Here is a 27,047-nt window from a genome sequence, read left to right on the forward strand (position 1 = left end):
CCTAGTACCAGTAGAATCTAGTTTTTGTTATGGTGGAGAAGAGGGTTCTTACCTAGTACCAGTAGAATCTAGTTTTTGTGNTGGTGGAGAAGAGGGTTCTTACCTAGTACCAGTAGAATCTAGTTTTTGTTATGGTGGAGAAGAGGGTTCTTACCTAGTACCAGTAGAATCTAGTTTTTGTTGTGGTGGAGAAGGGGGTCTGACAGGGAAATTTTCAACAGTTATAGAATAGCTGGCTGGGATAGCTGTCTGATTACATATATACAGATACATCCTTGGAGTAGAACCCAGCTGAACTTCATTACCAAAATCAACCTTCAGCTCTTCACTGAAAAATACAACATCAACCTTAAAACAAGTACAATCTTTGTACAGCGCTGTGTAACCTCAGGGATCACCGTGAAAGAGGAACGCCAGTTAATACATGTACATATACAACATGGTCACTGGCACTTTCAGGGCTGAACTGTGGAATGTTCTCACATGAGATCTTAAGAGAGATTAGACAATACAGTCAATTGAAACTGTAGTTAGAATATTGAAATGAAAGCTGATTTAGACCACATTTTTTCCAGTCAAAAATATCTACATAGAATTCTCAAAAAACATTTAAGTTTTCTGCACCTAACCAGTTGAACAGGTGAAATTGTAAAGATGCCAGGTCTAATTTTCACTGTAAATGAAAAAGACTTTGTTATTACCTGATGTTTCCTTGACTATCTGAAGTTTTACAGGTGACAGATAAACCCAGGACTTCACAGGACAAACTTAAACATAATGGTTCATCCATTCCTTCGATAACACATGGTATCTTCAAATCATTTACTTTTCCCTAAAAAATCATTTATTAGATTGAATACGAGGACAGTCAGTTAAATCTCTACATGACATCAGTAGCTTGAATGTATCAAAAAAAATGGTGGATGTGGACTCTCATCTTAGAGGGCATGTAAAAATAGAGAAAGAAACAACCATTTTTAGGTACACAAGAATCTTGGTACTGGTACCTGGCCTAACCACTTGGTATTCATCTCTCCTGAAATTCCTGACTGAAATTGTTCAGTGTGAGATCTGGACAGTGTTTACTTTTCACATCTTCAAACTATTAACAATAAGTCACAAGTCAGGGTTTCTCTTGTAAATTAACTAAAGCTCCCTTTTTTCTTTTTGGAATTAATAAAGCAACACAGACTGTACACATATAGTGAGAGAAGAAATCAAAACTTACAACTTGACTTGCAACAAAGCTTATAGTAACAACTCTTTCTTCTTTTGGTGCCATGGTTCCTGATATTGGGTCTATTTCAATACTGCAGTTTTCACTGTCCACACCATTTGGCTGCAAAAACATATTATAACAATAAAATATGATGACTTTATTTCAATACCTACTTCCAGTCCACTATGTTTCTGTGCTAGACAATAAACAGTTAACAGTTAAATATGATTGCTCATGTTTAAAAACTTTATAAATTTCAACAAATCATTGATAAATATACTTTGTTTAAATAATATTTCTTTCAAGAAGATATAAACAACAAAATCCTTGCTTTCCCAGCTGATTGAGTTCAATTTCACCAATCCTTATCATTTTTTAAAATCAAGATTAAGTCACTTTCAATATTTTATGTGCATATATAACCATTGATATAAGGTCACTGGAAAGTTAACTTGTTTTTTTTTAGAATTGTAGAGAACAAGATGTCAGGTATTAATTGGAAGATTCTCAGAAGTCAATAGTACAAACTGACATAGTGAGAATTATATAATATAGAAACTTAGCTTTCAATGGAATATTAGAAACACAAGTTATAGATAAATATTTACATTTCTATTATCAAACCCTTCAATGACCAGTTGTAACTTGTATAAATATAAAAATTAAACATTGGTCTCTCTAGTATTATTCCTGTGTTAATGAAATGGATCACGTGACAAACATACATAAACTTCATCCTTTATTCAGTTTGGCACGTGATCATAATTCATTCACTATGGGTGACTTTGATTGAACCTCTGTGGTCAAGGACTTTTGGCAGGAGTTTCAACCCTAGAAAATATTACAGTTCGGTTGTGACTTGAGTCTAACCCCGGCTCCAATCGAAGTCATCCATAAAGATTGACAGTAATAAATATTCTAGAATCTATCTATAATAAAAATTCTAACAAACCTTTTCCCAATCAAACTGAGTAGACATTAAAGTTTGATTATGTAACACAGCCTGACAGAGTACTGGTACCCCAACATAAACATCTTGTGGTTTAATTTCAGACTGTTTAAAACATACAGCTGGACTCTGAACTTCTCCATATCCACCCACAGAACTATATATTAATAAAAACAATCTAATGTTTATAAACTACAGAAGTTGTAAAGAGATTTTCTGAATGTTATGTACAGGACATTGATAGCTTCCATTTTACCATTCCAATTTTCAGTCAGACATCTGTGGTTCTTGCAATACTAATAGTTTTATGATTTATCTATCACAAGATTATACAATAGTGACTTCATTCAATTCTTAGTTTAGTGGAATAGTAAGATTCACAGATATCTAAAGGTTATAAGTTAGGGATTGTAAAGAAGTTTCTGTATGAAATTATAAAAACTCTATTCGCCCTTTTGGCATTTATGATTAGTCTAGTGATATTCTTGACAGGAAGTTTACAATTACTGAAAAGACAGACGTCTGATTGAAAATTGAAATCGTGCAATTCAGTGCAGTGTTGCCGATAAAAAGACTTGAAAACCAAAATTTAGAATCCCTTCTATTAAGCTAAAGATAAATTACTAATAAACCATTTTGTAGTGTATGGATTATATATTTTCAATATGAAAACCTCCAAATCCATGACAACTTATTTTATATTCATTTTCGAAAATTATGAAGCATTCCTGGAAATGTTCGATCCACTGTACTTTCATGCAAGTTTACCCACATTCCACATTGGCCATGTGATGACTGTGTCAATCATTCAATAGAAGGTCTACTACTTGTGGCTTTTCTTTTGGGGAACATTGAACATTGTAGGTCCATCATACAATAAAAATTCATGACACCTGCAGGTAACTGCCCAAAAATGCTGACTAAATGAATTGGATTCACAAGGGAGGGGGATGATTAGTACAGCAATCGTAAGTGTTCATCGGAATTCCTCTCAGTTTTGAGGAGATTCTAGGTCTGTAAAATGTTATGATGAGTTTATAAATACTGACCATTTCTCACCATCTTCCACCTCAACTTCAAATACTCTATGAACAGTTGATATCTGAGTTGGTTTAAAAGTTATTGTAACTTTACTTCGCTCCAACGGTTTCAGCTCACCATGGGTAGGATAAAACTGAACCTCTTCACTATTCTGTAATGAAATGAAATGGAGTTTTACATCCTACTTTTCTGTACCTACTCACAATTCTGATGGTCCTAACCCTCAGTCTGCTGGTAGCCGCCACAGTAGGTCAGCCAGTTGGTTCTAATCATGGGGCGAGAGGCTAAGACAACTGTTCTCAAAAAGTTGATATTGTGTTTCCAGTTTTGGGTATCACTGACTTGATCTCATTATCACTGACTTGATCTCATTACCATGTGAATTATAATTCATTTCATCCTCATTGAAAACCTCTGATTAGACAGTATCAATTCTATTACAATAAATAATAAACAATATCAAACATACCATAGAGTCTTCTGAAGATGTAGGTGATGTTATAAAATCATTTATTTTCCATTTAGTCGGCATCTGTGATAAATTATTCAGAGTGATCTCCCTTACTGAAGTCTCCCCCAAACGGATTAGACCAAAATTCACATCAGGTTCTTCAACACTAATTTCAGGACCCTGAATATATAAATTAGATACTATTATGTATTTTAACAGGGTTTCTGGAGTAAGTTACTGACAAGCACTTTAAGAAAGATTGAGGTTCAATGGGATGAGAGGGGCAAAACTGTCAAAAACCAAAGATTTTTTTTTGCTGTTTTAGGCTAAAAATCGTATTTGTTGAGCCTCTATATCTGAGCCATCACAGACTTGGGTAAAGGGGCTTGCTAAAAGGATTAAGGAGCTTGTAGACTAGTTTTCAGTAAATTAAGAGAGAGGGGCTATTCCAAACGATTCTTAATTAAAAATGACACCGTTTTGGACCTTTTGAAAATTAATGAACCCCCTCCTCCAATAAATAACTTTGGCGCAATACCATGTAGAGGTTCTCGGTGTCGCACCTGTATCCATATCCATATGTCTCATTATTTTCAAAATAAAAAAAACGGAAAAATATTTGAAATTAAAGAACATCTCACGTGTACGGATAAAAATATCATTTACCTAATTTCGTGACAAACAATACGTCGGTGAACCCAGAACGCGTTGCGAACTCGATTTAACGGCCATCGCTTTGATATAATTCATAGCAAAAATAGACCAATTTCTCATCATTTTAATTTACCTGACCATTCCATTGAAGACCTTCTTATCATGCCTATTGAATCAATTCCTGACTCTTATCAAACCAAAAACCAAACGATTACAGAGAGAAAGCTACTGGATGGACCAACTCCAAACAGTGGCTCCAAATGGATTTAACATCCAGCATGATAATCAAATGATTCCATTTGTTGCCACCTTTAATCATATAGCTGCCAAAACCTCATCCATCGTCAAACAGTATTACAGTGAATTACAGAACAGATTCCGAATGTATATACCAAACGATTTGTAATTGCCTATAAGCGCAATAAAAACCTTAGTAATTTTCTGGTCCGTGGTAGACTCGATCCCATTGAATCCAATAATACTTGACCCACCTCTCTATTTTCTAGCTCATTAAGTATAATATATTCTAATCCTTATATATAGATGTTTATCTTTTCAGAACCTATTCATACTCTTTTCTTTTAGAACTGGTAACAAGAAAACTTTCATATTATAGACTTTTGTTTATTGTAGATTACTCGTGGTTGTTTTTTTAACTTAATACTAACTATGCTAACTTCACCTTATCTTGTATTAAACATTTATCTCTTTATTTGTGACCTTGGCCAGTGCTTTACATAGAAGTTTTTAGGAACTTCTTCATTCTTAACACTAATATCTATAGTGAACACTAACCTTAAATTCACCTTCTACATGTAACGGCAAGGGTTGATCCATATTAAGAACTTGACAGTAAATAGTATGATTTAATTTTCCTGGTTTAACTCCTGTTACACTGATTTCTAGATCTATAGCCATTCCAGGATCTACAACATATCATTAACAATGTAAGATTCATTCCAGGATCTACAACATATCATTAACAATGTAAGATTCATTCTAGAATCTACAACATATCATTAACAATGTAAGATTCATTCTAGAATCTACAACATATCATTAACAATGTAAGATTCATTCTAGTATCTAAGATTTATTCCAGGATCTACAACATATCATTAACAATGTAAGATTCATTCCAGGATCTACAACATATCATTAACAATGTAAGATTCATTCTAGGATCTACAACATATCATTAACAATGTAAGATTCATTCCAGAATCTACAACATATCATTAACAATGTAAGATTCATTCCAGGATCTACAACATATCATTAACAATGTAAGATTCATTCCAGGATCTACAACATATCATTAACAATGTAAGATTCATACCAGGATCTACAACATATCATTAACAATGTAAGATTCATTCCAGGATCTACAACATATCATTAACAATGTAAGATTCATTCCAGGATCTACAACATATCATTAACAATTTTTATATGTGTATCATAGACACTGATAGCATTGATTTGCACCATTCCAATTTTCAATCAGACGTCTAAATTCCACTAAAATTAAGTGTTTAATGACATCACTATCACAAAAGTCCTCAGACATTATTAGAAGCTTTTGCCATTGTTACATCATACAATACTTAATTTGTAATTACATCTATTTGATAGTGATAAGATGATTTAGAAATGAACAGCAGTTACATACCCAAATCTCCACAAGGTGGTTCAACTTCTACTATATGACCATCTATATGTGGTTCAAATTGAAATGTGATGGTGGAATAACTATGATTTGCCATCTAAAATAAATAAACATTTTCTTAAAATTTCCTAGAGACAGAAAGAAAGAACTATCATTTTACAAGGATAACAACTTAGGTTCATAAGGATCCTTTCTACCAGATGGTCCTTGTCCAAACCTCATGGTATTGATCTTTCTTTGATTATCCTTACCCATTTACAGCTGGGTTACCAAGCAAATGATGTCATGCTCTAACCAACTGTGATATGGCCATAGAGTTATATAATAAGAGCACATCCTGAATGTACTAACCAAGCAAATGACGTGTGAAGATTCCAACGCTCTATCTTTCTAGGCTATAGCCCGTCCTCAAAACAATACTTACTGTAAAGGACTTTTTAACAGAACTACCAACCAGTGTCTTGCCAGGTATATAAATAGCATAAGGGTGTAAAACAACATTTAATGGTACACTCTTCCCTTTAACCTCTATCTCCATAGCTGTTACATCTTTAAATTTCATAGCTAAAAGTACAATTCAACTGGTATACTCAGTGAGTAAATGAAACAGAGTTTTACCTCCCACAATTCTGCACCTGATTGCACTAATGAACATGGGCAGTGTCAGTTGCCATTAACTCCGACTTGAACTTTAAGACTCAATTATCATAAAGTAATTTTGACACTGGAAATCTTTCGTCTAGTTATACAAACATTATCCTTCAGTGATTTGTATTCAGGAAGCTAATTGGCCGAGAAGTAAATCCTCAACCAATCATGAACAATCACAACTAATGACAAGAAATATTGTGTTCTGGAATCAAAAGCAATATATTGGTAGCAGCTTATGAAGTTTTCACACGAAGAATGTTATAAATTTTGTATGGCTTTGCTATGGATATGAACAAACTTACCATCTCTGTGAGTAGAAGATGTGTCTGATGTTTTCTCTTCCTCTATATTATTACCGTCGTCTGCTACCGATTGTTGAGAACTAGCGCTACCTGGTGGTAGGTGATTCAATAACATATGAAGAGCATTCTGATATTCACCAACCTAAAATTCATTTTGACTTTATACTTTAAGGGATTGTAAGGAGAAGGTTCTCTAAACTTTCCATGTGTATGAGGGTAATAAATGGATTCTATTTTCCTCATACCAATCCTTAGACTGTATTGGGGATACTTATAGTATTAGATCAATGGGAGAGATTGAGGTATTATTTAACATTTTACATGTAGTTGGCACACCCACATTTTCATGTCCTTTGATATCGCAATGAAAAATAACATATTATGAGAAAACCATTACACAAACCTTTACATAGTACATGTATTTTAAGGCTGTATAATACTTAGTTAAAGTTTCAGACATTAGACTGATCATTTGATGCTAATAGTACTGCATATCATATTTTATAAGAGCCCATTTTATTCTGTTTTAAAACGAAACTTAATATTACCAATGGTGGTGAAAAGATGAGTTTAAATTCTGCTTCCTCTAAGGGTAAAAGACTTCCAGAAGCTGGTCTAATACTGAATGGTGTATCGGAATCTAAGACTCTGGTTCTTGTCACAATCATACTATCTTCTTCATCAGTACTACCAGCAAACTGTGGTTTATATAATAACCATTGAAATGGTAATTCTACATTCCTGAAAAACATAGAAGTGAAGTAAATTTCTCAATTACTTTTAGAAAGAAAGAAAAAAACATTCCTTAGAATCACCAAAATCCTTCTTTCAGCTGATATTTTGTAAAACCTCTAGGCATTGATCTTCCCCAGATTATCCATACCAATTACTTTTACAGACTGACCGAGATTAGAACCTACAACCATCATTTGTACAATATAACCAAGCAATTGTCATAATATAACCAAAGATTCCAATACTCTAATATCATACTTGCTGGCGCTTGGAATTTTGAATGAATAAATCAAATAACATAATAAGAAATAGAAATACCCACATTACAATATAAATATAGGCTTTATAAGTTGATAGATCTTAGCTAGTAAAAATACCAAGGAAGAGTTGACACAGTCAGATAAATTACTTCTCAAAGATCAGTATTGTTTGTGGCTATATTCAGTTTTTACATGCCAGTCATATTGCTCTCATATTTACACTTCTATCTTTAATAATCTTTAATCTTTTTATCATAATCTTGTATATTCAGATACCATATTCAAATTGCACATAAACTAGCCATTTCAGCCAAACATGCTGTCAAAAGTAATTCTGTGGGTACAAAATTGAAACATTTTAAATTTGTTACGAGACTTACTATTCCAATCAAACTCTACTTACGATTTATTCTGCACTTTAACTGTTTTTTCAACATAAGTATAAGGATTTAGTTCCTCAAATTCTATCAGATGTTGGGCGGAGACATCCCCTATTTCACCAGGCAATCTTTCTTTTAAACCACTGTCAACATATTCTAAACTGATAGTCGCTAACTGACCTTCACCTTCAATGACAAAATAATATTTACTCAAAAATACAAAATAGATATGGACACAAACTTGTTCAATGGGATTGTCAAGAGATTTCTCTAAACTTTTTATGAGTATCACTGTATACTGTATCAGGAAAGCATGGATTTGTAACATTTGAATTTTTCAGTCTGACATCTTTGCTTTATCCACTAAAACTAAGTGGCCCATTCGCACTTGTTTCCAGAATGCAATTAAATGTACTTTGAGGAACTTGCAAGGAAGCTCTGAATTTGAAAAACATATCATTGTATATCGTGGGTGACCGTTTGAAACCTCGTATATGCCATATTTAGTCATTTTGACTTTTTTGTACTGTTCGAAAGCTTGTTAAAGCGCGGATCTTGTGATCAAAATCTCGTATTCTTAGCTTGATTGTAAATAACTCAAAAAAACACCAATTAAATAACACGTATTTAAACAGTCAGATTTAAAACCTCGTAAAATATATTATTATACGAGGTTCAATGTTCCTTTTTCTGCAGATGAAAATGAAAAACCTCGTATACTGTATTATTATACAAGTTTTTGGTTCAATAGGCCGAAGATTTCAAATTGTTATACGAGGTTTACATTTTCCAAGAATGAAAACCACACATAGCGGTAAAAAAATAATAAAAAAGATTTTAACAAAATACGTGTACAAATAGTTTTTTGTGTTTTTCTCGAAAAGTAATTCCGCGTCATTTATCGTTATACGAGGTTTCAAGCGGTCACCCACGATATTCATAAGACAAAATATCTTTATTCAAAAAATGCATTTTTGACCAGTTTGATTTTCATTGTATTTATTAAAATCAGTTAAAAACTAAAGGATTTATAGAATTTATAATATTTGAAGTCACTGGGGTTAATTTTGTTTTAAAAATTTAAATCTGAATAAACTACCAACTGGAGTAAATATACATCATGAACATACCTTTCAGTTTATAATGTTGAACATTACAATTATCACAGACTAACGTGATCTCTTCATTATAAACTTCAGCTACCCCAGGATGAAATACCACCTCAATAATACCTGTCTGATCTTTCTTTAATTCTAGTGTTGATGGTCGAATTTCAAATTGACCAATTGTCACTGATGGTTTTGTTACAGCAGACTGGAAAAAAATAGAAAGAGAAGTGAAATTTAGCAATCTAAATTATTGCCTGGGGGGAAATGGGGAGGAATCATAAGAACAAAGTGGAATGGGGAGGAATCGTAAGACCTGGGAGGAAATGTTGAGGAATCATAAGACCTGGGAGGAAATGTTGAGGAATCGTAAGACCTGGGAGGAAATGGGGAGGAATCGTAAGACCTGGGAGGAAATGTTGAGGAATCGTAAGACCTGGGAGGAAATGGGGAGGAATCGTAAGACCTGGGAGGAAATGGGGAGGAATCATAAGACCTGGGAGGAAATGTTGAGGAATCGTAAGACCTGGGAGGAAATGTTGAGGAATCGTATGACCTGGGAGGAAATGGGGAGGAATCGTAAGACCTGGGAGGAAATGTTGAGGAATCGTAAGACCTGGGAGGAAATGTTGAGGAATCGTATGACCTGGGAGGAAATGTTGAGGAATCGTAAGACCTGGGAGGAAATGTTGAGGAATCGTATGACCTGGGAGGAAATGTTGAGGAATCGTAAGACCTGGGAGGAAATGTTGAGGAATCGTATGACCTGGGAGGAAATGTTGAGGAATCGTAAGACCTGGGAGGAAATGTTGAGGAATCGTAAGACCTGGGAGGAAATGTTGAGGAATCGTAAGACCTGGGAGGAAATGGGGAGGAATCGTAAGACCTGGGAGGAAATGGGGAGGAATCGTAAGACCTGGGAGGAAATGTTGAGGAATCATAAGACCTGGGAGGAAATGTTGAGGAATCGTAAGACCTGGGAGGAAATGGGGAGGAATCGTAAGACCTGGGAGGAAATGTTGAGGAATCGTAAGACCTGGGAGGAAATGGGGAGGAATCATAAGACCTGGGAGGAAATGGGGAAGAATCGTAAGACCTGGGAGGAAATGTTGAGGAATCGTAAGACCTGGGAGGAGATGGGGAAGAATCGTAAGACCTGGGAGGAAATGGGGAGGAATCGTAAGACCTGGGAGGAAATGGGGAGGAATCGTAAGACCTGGGAGGAAATGTTGAGGAATCGTAAGACCTGGGAGGAAATGGGGAGGAATCGTAAGACCTGGGAGGAAATGTTGGGAAATGTTGAGGAATCGTAAGACCTGGGAGGAAATGTTGAGGAATCGTAAGACCTGGGAGGAAATGTTGAGGAATCGTAAGACCTGGGAGGAAATGGGGAAGAATCGTAAGACCTGGGAGGAAATGTTGAGGAATCGTAAGACCTGGGAGGAGATGGGGAAGAATCGTAAGACCTGGGAGGAAATGAGGAGGAATCGTAAGACCTGGGAGGAAATGGGGAGGAATCGTAAGACCTGGGAGGAAATGTTGAGGAATCGTAAGACCTGGGAGGAAATGGCGAGGTATGGTAAATATAATATATTTAGCCCAAGCGTCACATTGAACTATCTTGATATGTTTCAAAATGACTGATTTTTTGGGGAGGAATAAATTTGAAATAACTTTTTGGGGAGGAATGAACTCACTGAGGTTGAGAAACACTGCCCTAGATTACATGTGCAGCCACATTGTTTACAGTCTATGTAGGCCTCTGACAAACTGTTTTTGCCAGCGAACAGTTTCAAACTTGATTTTCTGAAGATATGTTTGTTACATGAATCTCTAAAGTTTCAAGTGAATCGAGACAATACATAAAATTATTTTCACTAATTTACCTTAAAACTGACAGCTGGCCAGGAAGTTCTGGGCATAATACAAAATCTCCCATCACCTCCTTCATTCTTTACAACCAGCTGAGTTATTTCATATCCACCAACTAAACTGTAACCAATATCCCATACTGACGGTACTGAAATACAGACAACAAACACAATGTACCACAAACACATGTACCACAAATATAACATACCACAAACATAATGTAATGTGCAACAAACATAACATACAACAAACATAATGAACGACAAACATAATATACAACAAACATAACATGACACAAACATAACATACAGCAAAACATAATGTACAACAGACATAACATACAGCAAAGCATAACGTACAACAGACATAACATACAACAAACAAAACATACAACAATACTTTAAAGGTAAAGTTATATTTGTATCAGGGACACTGAAATACCATTACAATTTTCAGTCAAACATTTGTGTTTCTTACATTTCTACTAAAACATTTTATGATGTCACAATCACAAAGGTTGTTAAATATCACTAACAGTTTAATTCTTACAAGTTAACTGAGGTGGTTCACGACGACCTTCAAGAGGTATAATTAATGGTGTAGAAGATTGAGTTTGTACAACTATCTCATCTCTATAATCTCTCAAAGAATCTGGTATGAATCTTACAGCATATTTACAGCTCATACCTGGTGCCACTAGACCATGCTCTCCTGGAAACTGACCTAAAACATAATAACATTAACTATGATAATCTTTGAACAATATTTAGAAGTGGAGGGTACATGAGATAAATTAAGAACACTATTTATTTGAGCTAATATAAGTAGTGTATTCCATAATAGTGTTCATCTACACTAGAATAGATGAGCATAAATATCTTTGACTATTGATAACCTAATTAAAATTCAAACAAGGAAACCTACCTAGTCCAACAGAGAAAAAGGAAGTTTTTGGTGGAAGTATTCTGCATTGACGTAAAACTGTAGAAACATTTTTCAATTCCAATTGAATCTATAGCAGAATGTAAAATATATAATTACCAAATTATATTTCTGTTGATTATTTAATAGGTGTGTACATGTTGGGAAATGCAAACCCATATCCAAATCTTAAGTCACATGACTTATATTATACTTTCTTTTTATAAACAGTTGGCCTACTCAAATCTTGCAAAATAACAATATTGGCCTGATCAAATTCTCCATTTATAAAGAAAGACTGCTGGTCCTTGGAAAACCTTATCGATTGAGCAGCATGACCTATTCAAGATCACAATACATTGACACACTGAGGTTAGAATCCACGATGAAACCAAGTGTATAATCCTAATGATGATATATCTATCAGACATCAAACTTTATAGTGTAGGACTCATTTCTTGATACAAATGTCTAATTGTGGGATAGTGAAACACAAATAAGAGTTTCTTTGAGTTCTACTATCACAATTAGAAAGCCTACCTCATAAACTGGTCCGACTTTATATTGTTTAAATGAAACAACTGGTGGTGAAGCTATAAATATTACTGATGGCGAACTGGGTCTGGAAATATATCAAAGATAAAATTTGTATACAAGAGGTCTTTATACTGAAACGTCAAAGAAACATGACTTCTGATAAAACTTAACATACACGGACAGTTCGGTTGGAACACTATCTATTTTGACAGTCGAACAGCTCAGATAGTAGCGAGTTGGATTGTCAGCTGCTATAATTGTGCCTTCAAGGTAAGAAAAAAAATGCTGAGGCCAGGGTTAGTGCCTCCGAGAGTCAGTTTACAAGGTAATAAAATAACAAGATTTATCTGCCCTTACTTTAAATCTTCAATCTTTTCTTGTATGCAAATTTCTTTCGGTTTCTTTTTAAACTGTTTTGTTAATAAACGACAGCCAGGAGGAGCTGAAGGAGGGATGTAGCGTGGATTACGTAGGTAGTTGACTTTAGCATTCATCATAGCTAAATCTTGTCTGTCTTGGTCTCTCTGTTCTGTATTTAGCTGTAGTTTCCAATTCCCGGATTGATAATATTCATCCTGAAAAAATCAACAATCTTTACTCCAATGGGGTGATGATACTCCTCATTAAAAAACAATAGATTACTTACAACAGAAATATCCACGTTTCACACATTTTTAATAAATCAAGGGCTGTACCTCAGGAAATATTTGTCATCATACCCAAATTCAAACTTGTCGGACATTATGAATATTAGAAAATTATGCACGTTCTAAAGGTTTTTTGTGATTAGCTATGGTAAAAATTTGGTAAAAAGGAGAGATTTAGAATACTTACAAATTGTTCTAACTCTGTATAAGTTTCTATGTTATAATCTTCTGTAATAAAACTACTTTCAGTGAAATCAGACATCAGTTGAACAGGTGGTATAAATAATGGTGTCTCTTCTCTACCCTCGTTCCTATAGGTATGTTTATCAGATGTTAAAGTCTGTCGGGCATAACTTGGTGTCTTGGGTACTGAAAATAAACAACAACAAAAATAATAATAAAAACTAGAGCCACTCGTGGCACAGAGTGGGACTTTGCAAATGTAGCAATTTGCTAAAGACCCCGAAAAAATCAACCATCGACGATAATTAATTCAAGCGCAAGAACAAGTCTAAAGTTGATAATTTTTTATTTTTTAGAAGATTCTAATACCGGAAGTAAATGTCAGACCTCACAAATGAAAGTATCAGCAGATAGCCAAGGTCAATGACCTTTGATCTTGTAAAGGAGAAGGTCTAAAAAGGTCAAGATCAAGAGATATACGTCATCAAAATTTCTAATTGCATACGACTATAAAACCGGAAGTTGACATAGGACAGCAAATATAAAAGTATAAATAGATTGCCAATGCCAATGACGTTTGATCCTAGAAAGGTCAAGGTCAACAAAGGTCAAGGTCAAAAATTGAAAATTTTGAATTTCCAAAACCTGTTCCTTTTTTTGAACTATGAAGCGGAAACAACCGAACTTCTAAGACAAAGTGACTCAAAACATGAGATAATTGTATGCAAAGTTCCATTTTGAACAAACGTATACTTTGCGAGTTATGTTCCTGGCCAAAAATGTCAATAATGAGTAATAGATATTCCAAATGTTATGTTGTGTTTTAGATTTCAAGCTTCTACATTATTCAGGTCAAAAGATATAGGTCAACAAATGTCAATAGAGGTCAAAATCGAAAAATGAAAATATCCAAATGTTAAAACCCATTCCTTTTTTGGAACTATAAAGCTGAAACAACTGAGCTGTTAACACAAACTGGCCAAAAGGATGAGGTAATTGTGTGCAAAGTCCCTTTTTGAACAAACGTATCCTATGCGAGTTATGCCCCAGCCGCAAAATGTAAACAATTAGTAATTCGACCCGGATGTGCCACGCCCACCCCAATTTTTTTGTCATAGATGAATTCATATTCAAAGTGTCTAGTTGTATTTCAAATATCAAGGTTCTACATAGAATAGGTCATAAGATATACATACACCAAGCTCAAAAAGACACAAGTATGGTAAAACTAAACTCAAATTTGAAAAAATCACGAATTTCAATTTTGCTTTAAAAAAGCAATTGTTCTATATCTATGTAAAGTGCATGAGAAGCACATTAGAAAACCGAAAAAATTAACCCTCTAGGTTAATTAGGTCACGTGCTGGAGCAGTCGAAAGTTGCGAATTTGGCTTTTTACGGATAGCTTGAAAAAGGAAGTACATGTCGGAGTTCAAAGGTCAAAGTATCAAATGATAGCCAAGGTCAATGACCTTTGACCCTATGAAGGTCAAGGTCATCAAAGGTCAAGGTCACGAGATACAAGCCTTCAAAAATTGAAAAAAATTCGACCGGAAGTTGCAAAAAAGCAAAAGTCAAATTCAAAAATCCATTCGCAACATTTTTGTCGCCATCGACTAAAGTATACACCAACATAAAAATTTGACCAATCCCATTCTCCCCCGAAGCCCCATTTTGAGTTTTATGAAAAAGTATCAAATCAAGATGGCGGCCGAAGTATTTTTTTCGGACTAAATTTTATTTTAAAATCGGCCATAGAATTACGATTAATAACGATATACATAATTTCGTCGAAATATTTCAATCACACCGGAAGTTATTCAACCGAAAGTGAAAATCGATTTTCCACTTTAACCGGAAGTGACGCAAAAATTTTGAATACGTCAAATGGTTTACATTAGTGACATGCATCTTTTATCAAAATTTCAGATTAATCCGAAAAAAAATAAAAAATGGTCCAAAAATTTCCAAAATCGGCCAAAAAATGTATTCTACGAATTTTCGAAATTTGAAATTTTTTAAATGCTATCAGGTCAGAAATTACAGGTAGATTGTAGAAATGAAAACCCGAAGAAAATCGATGCAAAAATACACCTTCTAGAGCCGATTTTCGACTTTTTACACATGTTGAACTGTGGCACTTCCGGTTTTGCAAAAATCTTCCAATTTATACTTATGCACATCGTCGCCTATATAGAAGGTCTATGATAGTTGAAAGGTTGTTGTCTAAGCACAGGAAGGTGTGTAAAAATCGGAAAAAAAAAAAAAAAAAAAAAGAATTGACATTTCGATAACAATAACACTGGTTGTCAGGGAAAGGTCCAAATTAATTCCATCTATTTTTCAGTTCCATTACAAAGAAAAGAAATGGAGTGTTACATCCTGCTTTTCTACACCTAATGAAGACTAATGAAGACAGGCAATGCAATGCAGTGTACAACAAGGGAAATTTTGCCCGGGCAGAGACTTTTTAATTGAGTTGTAATTGTCAAGGGATCTTAAATGCGCACACAGGCCTTTTTTATTGTCTCGTATATACTTACTTTGTGGAGCTGGAATGGAATCCAGTTCTTTTAAAGAATAATCTTCAGGTGTGATTAAACCATAAGATTTTAATAATTCTGTATCAATACATGACCGGAAATTAGATTGACCTAAAAAAAACAATAATATTACAAGGTTAAAAAAAAACTTGTCAGATGACAATAGAGACTAAAATATCAGAAGATAAAAGATATGAAATTGTAATATAATTGGGTTTTGTTCAGACTGTTATCTGTAAAATGCGTGATGTCCCATATCCAATGATGTATGATATTCCACATTTTGAATAAATTACAACTTTTAGAATGTTGAATTTTAACAAGCACTAATCTCTAAAAGGAATAGTCAGCTTTATTATGAATACAAATTTTGTGGTAAAAATCCTTTTAAATAATAACAACGTTTCAATTTTGTACCCACAGGATCAAACAGAATGACCTATAATGGCATATTTGGCTGAAATCACTCATTCATTTATTTGGCACAACATAAATATGTGAGATGGAAATATAAAGAGAGCAATAGGGCTATTGTCTGAGCAAAGTAAAAAGTTTTTCGTATTTAGTCCATTATTTTTAAGAGAATTAAAATAGCAGTCTAAAAATAGTAGTTAGTCTTAGAATGTTTTTGTGTTGATAAAAATATAAAAATAAGCACACATTATGTCTTTAAAATTTGATTTTACAGAGGACCATTTTCAGCCAAAATTTTGGACTTTTTTTGGTTGAAATTTTTAGGAGGGAAATGTGTTTCTTTTCGTGCAAACTTACGAAAAATTAAAAACATTCTAAGACTAACAGTACTATTTTGAGGCTGATATTCCAATTTTCTTAAAAAATATAGAAAAAATTCAAAAAACCTTTTACTTTACTCAGACAATAGCATGTAACGTAATAGGAAAATAATCAATCTGTAAGCGTGAATTTATAAGACAGAGCCCACGATAAATTGTGATTTTCTTCTACACAAAAGAAAAAACAGGCAGATTAGTAAATTGATTGGCTTCACAGTCGGACTATTGTTTCCTTATCTTAAGACCAAATATGTCCTTATTCTTTAAAGAAAACGATTGATGTTCAGTTTAAAAGAGTGTTATTGATGCAAAGATTGGCGATATTCTGCTAGGTTTAAAATTGAATTGAACATAATGAGTAAATATTGATAGCACTTACCTGGTGGTAGACCAAGTTCTGTATAATTATCACAACTGGTTAGTGTATGGTTTAATTCTCGCTCATCAGATGAGGTAGCTCTAGCTTGAGCCTGCATAATATGGCGTTCTAACATAGCAGCTTCATCCATTCTTTTCTGCCATTCTTCATAAACCTTATCAAAATCACAATTGTTTAAGATGTTACAAAATACTTAAAGAGATTGTAAAGAAGATTGCTAGCATTTTTATGTGTATCGGGGACACCTTTAACTTATCTTTTGGACATGCCAATATTCATCCAATGCCTGCGTTTCCTGCAATTCCAGAAAAATTAACCAGAATGACACAACTCCCACGAGAGTATTTACAACCAACCTATAATCAGAGCAAAATAACATAATAAGTCATCTTATCTCCCCTTACAAAAAGGCTATATTTCTAACTAAAAATTGCCATCTCATTCACATTTTGCTTTACCATTGCCTTATAAAACTCTTTGAGTACGTCTTTTATTGCTTAGTTTTAGTGGAATGGAAAAGTTGTAGGATATTTGTGCAAATCAGAGTGCTAAATATCTTTATTTATGATAAAATGGTCGGTTTCGAATACAGTGAGGATAACATTTGGTAAATCAAGTTTATCCAGTATTTCTACTGGACTAACTTGATTTACCAAGCCCAGCCCTAGCCGGGCTTGTACAATGTTTTCACAAAACTGAATTATTACGAACCATAAAATATTCTATAATCATAATCACCTTTTGTAAAGATTCAACATATCTTTCATGATAAGGGTCATCACTACCTTTTGTTACTTGTAGATTTTTAACAGTTTCAGGCCTCACTGTATCTCTAGTGTATAAATCTCTGAATGTTTGTGTTAAAATATGACGAACATCTTGTGATTTACCAGTAGAGGGTCTCTGTAAATACATTGAAGGCTCATCGCCCTTTGGTGTAATTTGAGTTTTCATGGCTATTCTTCTCTGATTTTTTATAGTTTTCTTTTATCTGCAATTAATGAACACAAATTTATAAACTTTTGCCGTTAAAAAAAGTAACTAGATAGGAATGTCATTTTTATAAAAATCTTTGAAGATCTTGAATAAGTTATCTTTCCTTATCATTTCACTAAAACTTGATGTAAATGGTGACAGATAATCTAGGAAGGTAGACCAGGGACCAACTGGTAAAAAGGCTTTTTTTCTAGCTGACCCTACTATAAATGGATTTAGACTATCCAGGAAAGATCTAATTATATCCAATCAATTTAACAAGTTTCATTGCAGAAACATTAGCGAACATCTCTCCCCCTTTTGTGAAAGCTTTATAACAACACCGAATCATCCAATTTGAACCAATCCAACTACCAACTACTACGACTACCAACAACTACCTAGTTTGCGATATCAGCATCCGCTGGAAGCGAACTTGTCATCTACCTACCTACCTACCAGGAAAGATCACTGTCAATGAAGTATTTGTTCCTCCCTGTTTAGGGTCTAGACCTGTGCATTTGGTCCACTCAAACACTCCCTTCCCTGAACCTCTGAAAGTGAAATCTTAAAAGTAGGCATGCCATTGATTGACAACCTCTATAGCCTAAACCTATTAAAAGAATTTGTCTCTTTCCTTAAAACAAGTCAATTTTGACATGCTTGGAAATACTTGTGATACTCGCGTACGTGTATTATTAATTAAATGATGCATGATTGCAATGTTTGCAGATGTTTCAAAATCAACATTAACTGCATCAAATTCGGTCTTCTTTAACTTCTTATGCTGCTACTACATAATACATGGTGTAAATATGAGAATCTGTGACGCACCTGCATATATAACATATATTTATCGGAAAACAACTTGGTTTTTACTTTATGACAAAGTATTCTAAAAAACAAAAAGGGATATCTTCGACTAAAAACTACTTTTTCACCGCCATGTTTGTTTACAAAACGTCGTCAAGTTTATTTATGTCTTTCAACTTTAGAGAGTCATGTCATGTAATTTCCGGTAGAAAAAATTATAATTATGATTGCCCGTCATTCTGTCATTTTCTAATTTAAGATTGTGTCACTGAATATTTGCTATGTGTAAGACACAATCGGAATCGAACGGTGAGGAAAAACTGATTTTGTGCATTATTAAAGTTCATTTATTCTGTCGACCTTAGGGATTATCCGATTTCTCACTTAGAGCCTACTGAAGTTGTCTCCCTTGACCAAATTCGGACCACTTTTAAGTGAGGCTAGAATGCTCCTGTTTTTTTTGCTTTGTTTTTTCTTAAAGAGGTGAATTGATATATTAAAAAAATCACTCATTTTGATTGCTCATAGGTGTACATGCCCGAAATTTTACCAGTATTTTTTCTTTGTTTTCGAGTGGTTGCCCAATTTTTTTTTGTTGCTACCTACTTCTATGTGATAACTGTTTATTGATGTTTATTGATTTGTATAAAATGTGAGAACGGGTATTCCAAGACACTTGTAGACTAAACTATTATGTCAAAGGTTAAGTTCAAGAAGACAGAAAGAGACTTAATGAACTGCTGTAGCTCAAATAGTTTTTTTTTAAGAAACTCTGTATGAATTCTTAGCATAATACTACAAAAACAACATACATGTCATGTTTTAAATGTAAGCAGATTTGATAAAAATACCAATATATTATACAACCTAGCTGTCACAAATTCAACGAAGTACTCACTTTCACAATAATGTTGTGAGTACATGTATACCAAAACATCCAGTTCAAAGGTCATAATGACAATTATTGTCAAATGTTCATTTTATATGAATTTTTCTGACCCATGTATTGAATGTACATATACTGTATGATTTAATGGCTCTGTTATATAGGTGAAGGAAGGGATATTATTTTAGGGGGGATAGAAAAGGGAGGCTAGGAAGATTTTTAGGGGAACAATTTGAGTTTAAAAATGCATGTATATTTTAGTGATGTATTTTTTAGAAAATGATTTGTAATGAAATAGTAGTACAGTATCTATAGTTGGTAACTTACAATCTTCTTATTTTTAGGTTTAGATGGAGTGAACTGACTGATTGTAAAGCTAGCTGGCTGATGGATGGTGTACATCGTTCCATAATGAAAATTGTCCAATAATGCCTTAGTTAGTCATAAGAAAGATTTTCCTGTGAAAAACATGGCGTCTCAGATTCCAGGAAATCATCTAGGACAAGCTGGCAGTTCTACTGAGAATTCAACTAACAATGAAGATTCAGAATCAAAATGCTGGAGACCAGAGACTTTGGAGTCAAAAACTAAATTGGTGGACAATGGTTCTTCTGAAACTTCTGGAAACAAGCTAGTCACAGATTTGGCATCATTAAATATTAGTCAAAACACGGCATTACACAAGATTGGAGAGCAGCCATCTGAAAACTCTTTAACTCACTCTATACACAAACAAACTACCGATATTTATATTTCTGATCTTCCAGAATGTGTGTTATTGAGAATATTTCATTTTGTGGATATTCGAACATTGATATTGGTCATCAGAAAAACTTGTCGTTTTTGGCATTACTTGAGTTATGATCGGTCACTGTGGAAAATGCTGAAATTAGACAATGGTGGATTTGGGGAGAAAATGGGAGATGTTTCCTTTCTGAAAATGCTGGCACCAATATCTGACTTAGTGGAAGAGATTGTGTTTGGATTTACATTGCTTTTAACGGACGAGTCTTTCATGCACAAAGACCTGGTCCTGTCCAACATCAAATCTTTAGACTTTAGTTTGACCAATGTCACTACTAGTACCATAGTTTACTTAACTGAGAAGTATCCAAAACTTACATCTTTGAACTTGAACCATTGCAGCTACATTAATATCTATAGATGTTTGGACTATGTTTCACAATTTAAAGAATTGCAATATTTGAGTTTTGAAGATTTTGCCTGCCCAGCTGATGACAGCAAATTGAATGAAAAAATACTGAAAACCTTTCAATGTTGTTCAAATTTAAAATATTGTGACATTTATGCAACTGAACTATCTGATAAAACTTTAGCAGGTATTTTTGAATGTAGTCCCAAATTGGAAGAACTTGATTTGACTGGTGCTGATAAGCTCACTTACTCTGGATTTGAAACGCTCAAGAAAGATGTTCATAGTTTGACACATCTGAGTATTGCCTACACAATGATTGATGATAAAGGACTGAAAGTAATTGCTGAAAATTCTCCAAAGTTGAAATTGCTCAATATTAAGTCGTGTGTGAATATTTCTGATGTTGGAATTGGATATGTTGCCAGTCATTGTAAAGAACTGGAAAGCCTCTTGGTCAATAAGACTGATCCTGAAGAGAAAGGTTGCTCAATGAGCAGTTTTGGACTTGAGACATTAGCTCTAGGTTGTTGCAAATTGAAAACTCTATGTATCAGTTATTGCCATTTAATAGATGATAAATGTATTATTGCTGTTGCTTCCAATTGTCTTGGACTGACAGAGTTGAGACTTGCAGGCTGTGTATCTATTACAGATGCATCTCTAATGGCTTTGGGTGAGCATTCTCGATATCTAAAAGATTTAGAAGTGTCTGAATGTGCTCAACTAACGTCCAAAGGCATCAGCGTAGTTATGGCTAGATGTAGATGGCTTCAATGTTTGACTTTAGAGACATGTCACATGGTCTCTGATATCTGCATCAGTGATAATATGGAACCAGTGACTTCCAGAGGAGCTAGTGAGCTTCCTGCCATAAGATTAACAGGAGGAGATGTGCAGGATATTGTACATAAAGAAGCTACTCAAACTGACCATGATTCCACAACTGGTGTGTCATCAGAGTCTCATAACTCTATAGATGTTACTAAAAATACATTGATACGGCTCCAGAACCATTCACATCTTCAATCACTGCATCTGAGTTTCTGCACCAGAATTACCAACGACACTATTATTGAGATCGCAAAACACTGTCCAGATTTGCAGGAACTATCTTTACGGGGTTGTAATCTTATCACGGACATTGCCATTGCTTCCTTGGTAAATTCTTGTGCATTTCTACGCATCTTGGATCTTTCTGGTGAATCATGTTTCTTCGCCATGAAGATATCCAATGTGTCGCTTTCGGCTATTGCTAATGACTGTAAATATATAGAAAGATTAATGGTATCCAAAAATAAATTGATCAACCTCTCCGGGTTGGAGGTCTTGTTTTCTAGATGTAAAAGTTTAGAGAGTTTAGAGTTGACTGTGGGTGAACCAATGTATACCTCGTTCAGTGGAGTCATGAGTCTCGTCAATAACATCAAGAACAGAATTGTCAAAATTGCAAACCATACTCAGATCATTGCTAATAAACAAAGTGGTACTCTTCATATTGAATTCTATCCCAACGCTGAGAGCAACATTCTGAATAAAACTGGCGGTGATGATGATCTGTGTATGTCATCCTCTTCATTGACTGAATAATCAATAAATAAGGGGGCCCCGTTCCCAGATAGAAAAAAGAGGGACAACATATTCTAAAAAAAAAAACGATTTCTCCGGGAAGTGGCCTGAACCTCAGACTCATCTCGTTGAGTCACTGAAATTGTTTTAGCTTTTTGACAGTTTTGGGGCCGCGGTGCTCACTAACCAGATGGTTCCGTATTCAAACCGACAAAAGGGGAATTATACCCTCAAATAATCAATCCTGTGACAGTCAGATGGTTAGATATTAAATGCAAGGTCTGTGATAGTGACGTCAATAATCCTTAGTTATAGAGAACCACAGACGTCAGATTGACATTTTGATTGGTTGCTATTAGTGTCTCTGGTGCACATAAATAATTAATGTCTATGCTAAAGCCGGATGAAATCCACTGTGTACTTCTTTTCATACAATTGTCATAAAATATTGGTCACATATTATTACAATGCTAGAACATAGGAATGCTATTTGTTACAATACATTACTGTGTAAGGTGGGAATAGACGATGTGCAGTGTACTCTGCGGGGTGATCCATACAGTAGAAAAACAGGATTAGCTTCTGCTATTTTCTTCTCCATCGATAATCCCGCATCGTACGCCGCACCGGACACCATACATCGTCTATTCCCACCTTAATACCGGTCTGGGTGCTATGGACTGGTGTCCTTTAAAACCGAATAAACCTTTTATTATACGTAAGGTTTAAAAAAATGCAGGCTTCCTAATTCTTCCAAGCATTTAAACATATAATTTTATGTAAAGTTTTCAAAAACCTAATTTTTCCAGGCATTCAAATGTGTACATCGCTCTATTTAAATGTGTACATCGCTCTATTTAAATGTGTACATCGCTCTATTTAAATATGTACATGTGTACCTCGCTCTATTTAAATGTGTACATTGCTCTATTTAAATGTGTACATCACTCTATTTAAATGTGTACATATGTATCACTCTATTTAAATGTGTACATATGTACCTCGCTCTATTTAAATGTGTACATTGCTCTATTTAAATGTGTACATCGCTCTATTTAAATATGTACATGTGTACCTCGCTCTATTTAAATGTGCACATTGCTCTAAGTAAATGTGTACATCATTCTATTTAAATGTGTACATGCGTACATCGCTCTATTTAAATGTGTACATGTGTACACCGCTCTATTTAAATATGTACATCGCTCTATTTAAATGTGAACATGTGTACATCGCTCTATTTAAATGTGTACATTGCTCTATTTAAATGTGTACATATGTATCACTCTATTTAAATGTGTACATATGTACCTCGCTCTATTTAAATGTGTACATCGCTCTATTTAAATGTGTACATCGCTCTATTTAAATATGTACATGTGTACCTCGCTCTATTTAAATGTGTACATTGCTCTATTTAAATGTGTACATCACTCTATTTAAATGTGTACATATGTATCACTCTATTTAAATGTGTACATATGTACCTCGCTCTATTTAAATGTGTACATTGCTCTATTTAAATGTGTACATCGCTCTATTTAAATATGTACATGTGTACCTCGCTCTATTTAAATGTGCACATTGCTCTAAGTAAATGTGTACATCATTCTATTTAAATGTGTACATGCGTACATCGCTCTATTTAAATGTGTACATGTGTACACCGCTCTATTTAAATATGTACATCGCTCTATTTAAATGTGAACATGTGTACATCGCTCTATTTAAATGTGTACATGTGTACATCACTCTATTTAAATGAGAACATGTGTACCTCGCTCTATTTAAATGTGTACATTGCTCTATTTAAATGTGTACATCACTCTATTTAAATGTGTACATATGTACCTCGCTCTATTTAAATGTGTACATTGCTCTATTTAAATGTGTACATCGCTCTATTTAAATATGTACATGTGTACCTCGCTCTATTTAAATGTGCACATTGCTCTAAGTAAATGTGTACATCATTCTATTTAAATGTGTACATGCGTACATCGCTCTATTTAAATGTGTACATGTGTACACCGCTCTATTTAAATATGTACATCGCTCTATTTAAATGTGAACATGTGTACATCGCTCTATTTAAATGTGTACATGTGTACATCACTCTATTTAAATGAGAACATGTGTACCTCGCTCTATTTAAATGTGTACATTGCTCTATTTAAATGTGTACATCACTCTATTTAAATGTGTACATATGTACCTCGCTCTATTTAAATGTGTACATTGCTCTATTTAAATGTGTACATCGCTCTATTTAAATATGTACATGTGTACCTCGCTCTATTTAAATGTGCACATTGCTCTAAGTAAATGTGTACATCACTCTATTTAAATGTGTACATGCGTACATCGCTCTATTTAAATGTGTACATGTGTACACCGCTCTATTTAAATATGTACATCGCTCTATTTAAATGTGAACATGTGTACATCGCTCTATTTAAATGTGTACATGTGTACATCACTCTATGTAAATGTGAACATGTGTACATCGCTCTATTTAAATGTGTACATGTGTACACCGCTCTATTTAAATGTGAATATCGCTCTATTTAAATGTGAACATGTGTACATCGCTCTATTTAAATGTGTACATCGCTCTATTTAATTGTGTATATAGCTCTATTTAAATGTGTACATCGCTCTATTTAAATGTGTATATCGCTCTATTTAAATGTGTACATGTGTACCTCGCTCTATTTAAATGTGTACATTGCTCTATTCAAAATGTGTAGATCGCTCTACTTAAATGTGTACATGTGTAAATCGCTCTATTTAAATGTGTAAATCGCTCTATTTAAATGTGAACATGTGTACATCGCTCTATTTAAATGTGTAAATCGCTCTATTTAAATGTGAACATGTGTACATCGCTCTATTTAAATGTGTATATCGCTCTATTTAAATGTGTACATGTGTACATCGCTCTATTTAAATGTGTATATCGCTCTATTTAAATGTGTACACGTGTACATCGCCCTATTTATTAAGTATATGTTGTTATTGTTGTTGTCGTTATTTATGAATGTAAATTATTCCATGCTATTTTATCATATTTTATATATTGGATTTTCACTAAGATCTTTGGCAGGCGAAAGGGACATTGTTGGATATTATATTCCAAAGCAAAAAGAATTTAATATCCCAAATTCCCAGTCCCTTCAAAAGACAAGTGATAAAGTTATTTATCTATTCAGGGGTAGCCTGACAGCAGTTGCAGCGCCAGACTCCCGAACTTGGGGGTATTAATAGGGCACACACTGACTTAATGGGTGGTCGAGGATGAGACTCTAAATGCGATAGCTCAGTGGAAGCGCATATAGAGAGCCGCCAACTGAGAATCTGAAAAGATTCATCACAAGAACATTTTGAAAAATATAAAAGATTTGTTGCCTTCTGACACAATCATACTTTTATAAATGAAGTGGAGGGTACAAACCAAGATGTTTAGGTCTAATAATGTCTATAGTCTTAAGCAGTCCAATCAATAAAGATCGTAACACAAGGACTGAGTGTAATAATTGAACATATTGAACTGATGTAAGCCACATTGACCCATTTATACTACAGATTAAACAAACAACAACATCTACTCAAACACGTGCAATAATATAGGTCACATCAAATCACGTGACGTAACTTACAAATACAGAAAATCGTTCAAGATGGCTGGTCATGATTATAAAAAAGATTCTAGTTCAAGGTAAATAGGCCTACTACTATTATTTTATTGGTTTCAAATTAAGAATTCGCTAAGGTCTGTGGGGCTATAGTAATTCCAAACAATGAATGTTTATTTACGTAAGAAACCCTGCTGTACAGATTCAATAACCTCGTGTAATCCAACCAACCCTGATGACTGTTTCTGCCTCAAAAGGTGAAATTGGAATTGGCGAGATGCGGATGTAGGTTTATAAGCCTGCATCACTCATTTTTCGCCTGAATAAAATCAGAAAACTTTTTCTTTTGCTTATTCACAGTTAAAAGGTGAATTTTTTTTATTTTATCTCGGTCTCGTTATCTAGATAACGGAACTTGAAAACTACCCTAGGGATTAAGTAATATTGTTATCTATAAATAACAACTTACAAACAGACATCTCTCACACACTGCCTGACCCTTCAACAAACAGACATCACACACACACACACACACACACACACACACCACGCCTGACCCTACAACAGACATTTCACACACACTGCCTGGCCCTTCAACAAACAGACATCTCACACACACTACATGACCCTTCAACAGACATCTCACACACACTGCCTGACCCTTCAACAAACAGACATCTCACACACACTTCCTGGCCCTTCAACAAACCCACATCTCACACA

General features: G+C 34.3%; 6 protein-coding genes across 6 annotated transcripts in view; 3 read left to right on the forward strand and 3 right to left on the reverse strand.

Moving 5' to 3' along the window:
- LOTGIDRAFT_238688 (hypothetical protein) overlaps positions 1 to 8,822 on the reverse strand; it is a gene marked incomplete at its 5' end in the record, with an annotated part of 19,904 nt that extends 11,082 nt beyond the window's left edge. Inside the window, 13 exons of the mRNA XM_009051194.1 lie at positions 155 to 328; positions 702 to 832; positions 1,229 to 1,339; positions 2,172 to 2,325; positions 3,218 to 3,360; positions 3,679 to 3,840; positions 5,110 to 5,240; positions 5,987 to 6,080; positions 6,408 to 6,547; positions 6,937 to 7,078; positions 7,485 to 7,677; positions 8,335 to 8,497; positions 8,789 to 8,822. Coding sequence (XP_009049442.1) covers positions 155 to 328; positions 702 to 832; positions 1,229 to 1,339; positions 2,172 to 2,325; positions 3,218 to 3,360; positions 3,679 to 3,840; positions 5,110 to 5,240; positions 5,987 to 6,080; positions 6,408 to 6,547; positions 6,937 to 7,078; positions 7,485 to 7,677; positions 8,335 to 8,497; positions 8,789 to 8,822 — 1,772 coding nt within the window. The remainder of the gene's footprint in view (positions 1 to 154; positions 329 to 701; positions 833 to 1,228; positions 1,340 to 2,171; positions 2,326 to 3,217; positions 3,361 to 3,678; positions 3,841 to 5,109; positions 5,241 to 5,986; positions 6,081 to 6,407; positions 6,548 to 6,936; positions 7,079 to 7,484; positions 7,678 to 8,334; positions 8,498 to 8,788) is intronic.
- Positions 8,823 to 9,695: 873 nt separating this feature from the next.
- On the reverse strand, positions 9,696 to 10,478 carry LOTGIDRAFT_141398 (hypothetical protein; the record flags this gene model as incomplete). Its single annotated transcript, XM_009051195.1, has 1 exon — positions 9,696 to 10,478. The coding sequence occupies one exon, from the start codon at positions 10,476 to 10,478 to the stop codon at positions 9,696 to 9,698; it is 783 nt and encodes a 260-aa protein (XP_009049443.1).
- An 816-nt stretch (positions 10,479 to 11,294) lies between these two features.
- LOTGIDRAFT_238689 (hypothetical protein) lies at positions 11,295 to 19,208 on the reverse strand (the record flags this gene model as incomplete). The annotated part of the gene is made up of 10 exons (XM_009051196.1): positions 19,103 to 19,208; positions 18,032 to 18,284; positions 17,294 to 17,447; positions 16,121 to 16,231; positions 13,582 to 13,763; positions 13,105 to 13,322; positions 12,751 to 12,832; positions 12,214 to 12,301; positions 11,839 to 12,012; positions 11,295 to 11,437 (listed from the first exon to the last, which is right to left on the reverse strand). Exons 2-10 carry the CDS (start codon positions 18,245 to 18,247, stop codon positions 11,295 to 11,297), a joined length of 1,368 nt encoding a protein of 455 aa, XP_009049444.1. The 5' UTR covers positions 18,248 to 18,284; positions 19,103 to 19,208.
- Positions 19,209 to 20,436: 1,228 nt separating this feature from the next.
- Positions 20,437 to 22,710, forward strand: LOTGIDRAFT_141409 (hypothetical protein; the record flags this gene model as incomplete). The annotated part of the gene is made up of 3 exons (XM_009051197.1): positions 20,437 to 20,834; positions 21,324 to 21,828; positions 22,084 to 22,710. 3 exons carry the CDS (start codon positions 20,437 to 20,439, stop codon positions 22,708 to 22,710), a joined length of 1,530 nt encoding a protein of 509 aa, XP_009049445.1.
- A 2,022-nt stretch (positions 22,711 to 24,732) lies between these two features.
- Positions 24,733 to 24,888, forward strand: LOTGIDRAFT_141401 (hypothetical protein; the record flags this gene model as incomplete). The annotated part of the gene is made up of 1 exon (XM_009051198.1): positions 24,733 to 24,888. A coding segment is annotated over one exon (156 nt), but the record flags the coding sequence as incomplete, so codon positions are not given.
- A 126-nt stretch (positions 24,889 to 25,014) lies between these two features.
- LOTGIDRAFT_89941 (hypothetical protein) lies at positions 25,015 to 25,182 on the forward strand (the record flags this gene model as incomplete). Its single annotated transcript, XM_009051188.1, has 1 exon — positions 25,015 to 25,182. A coding segment is annotated over one exon (168 nt), but the record flags the coding sequence as incomplete, so codon positions are not given.
- Positions 25,183 to 27,047: the final 1,865 nt, after the last annotated feature.

Source organism: Lottia gigantea (assembly GCF_000327385.1).
Source record: "Lottia gigantea unplaced genomic scaffold LOTGIsca_160, whole genome shotgun sequence".
NCBI classification, from domain to species: Eukaryota; Metazoa; Mollusca; class Gastropoda; family Lottiidae; genus Lottia; species Lottia gigantea.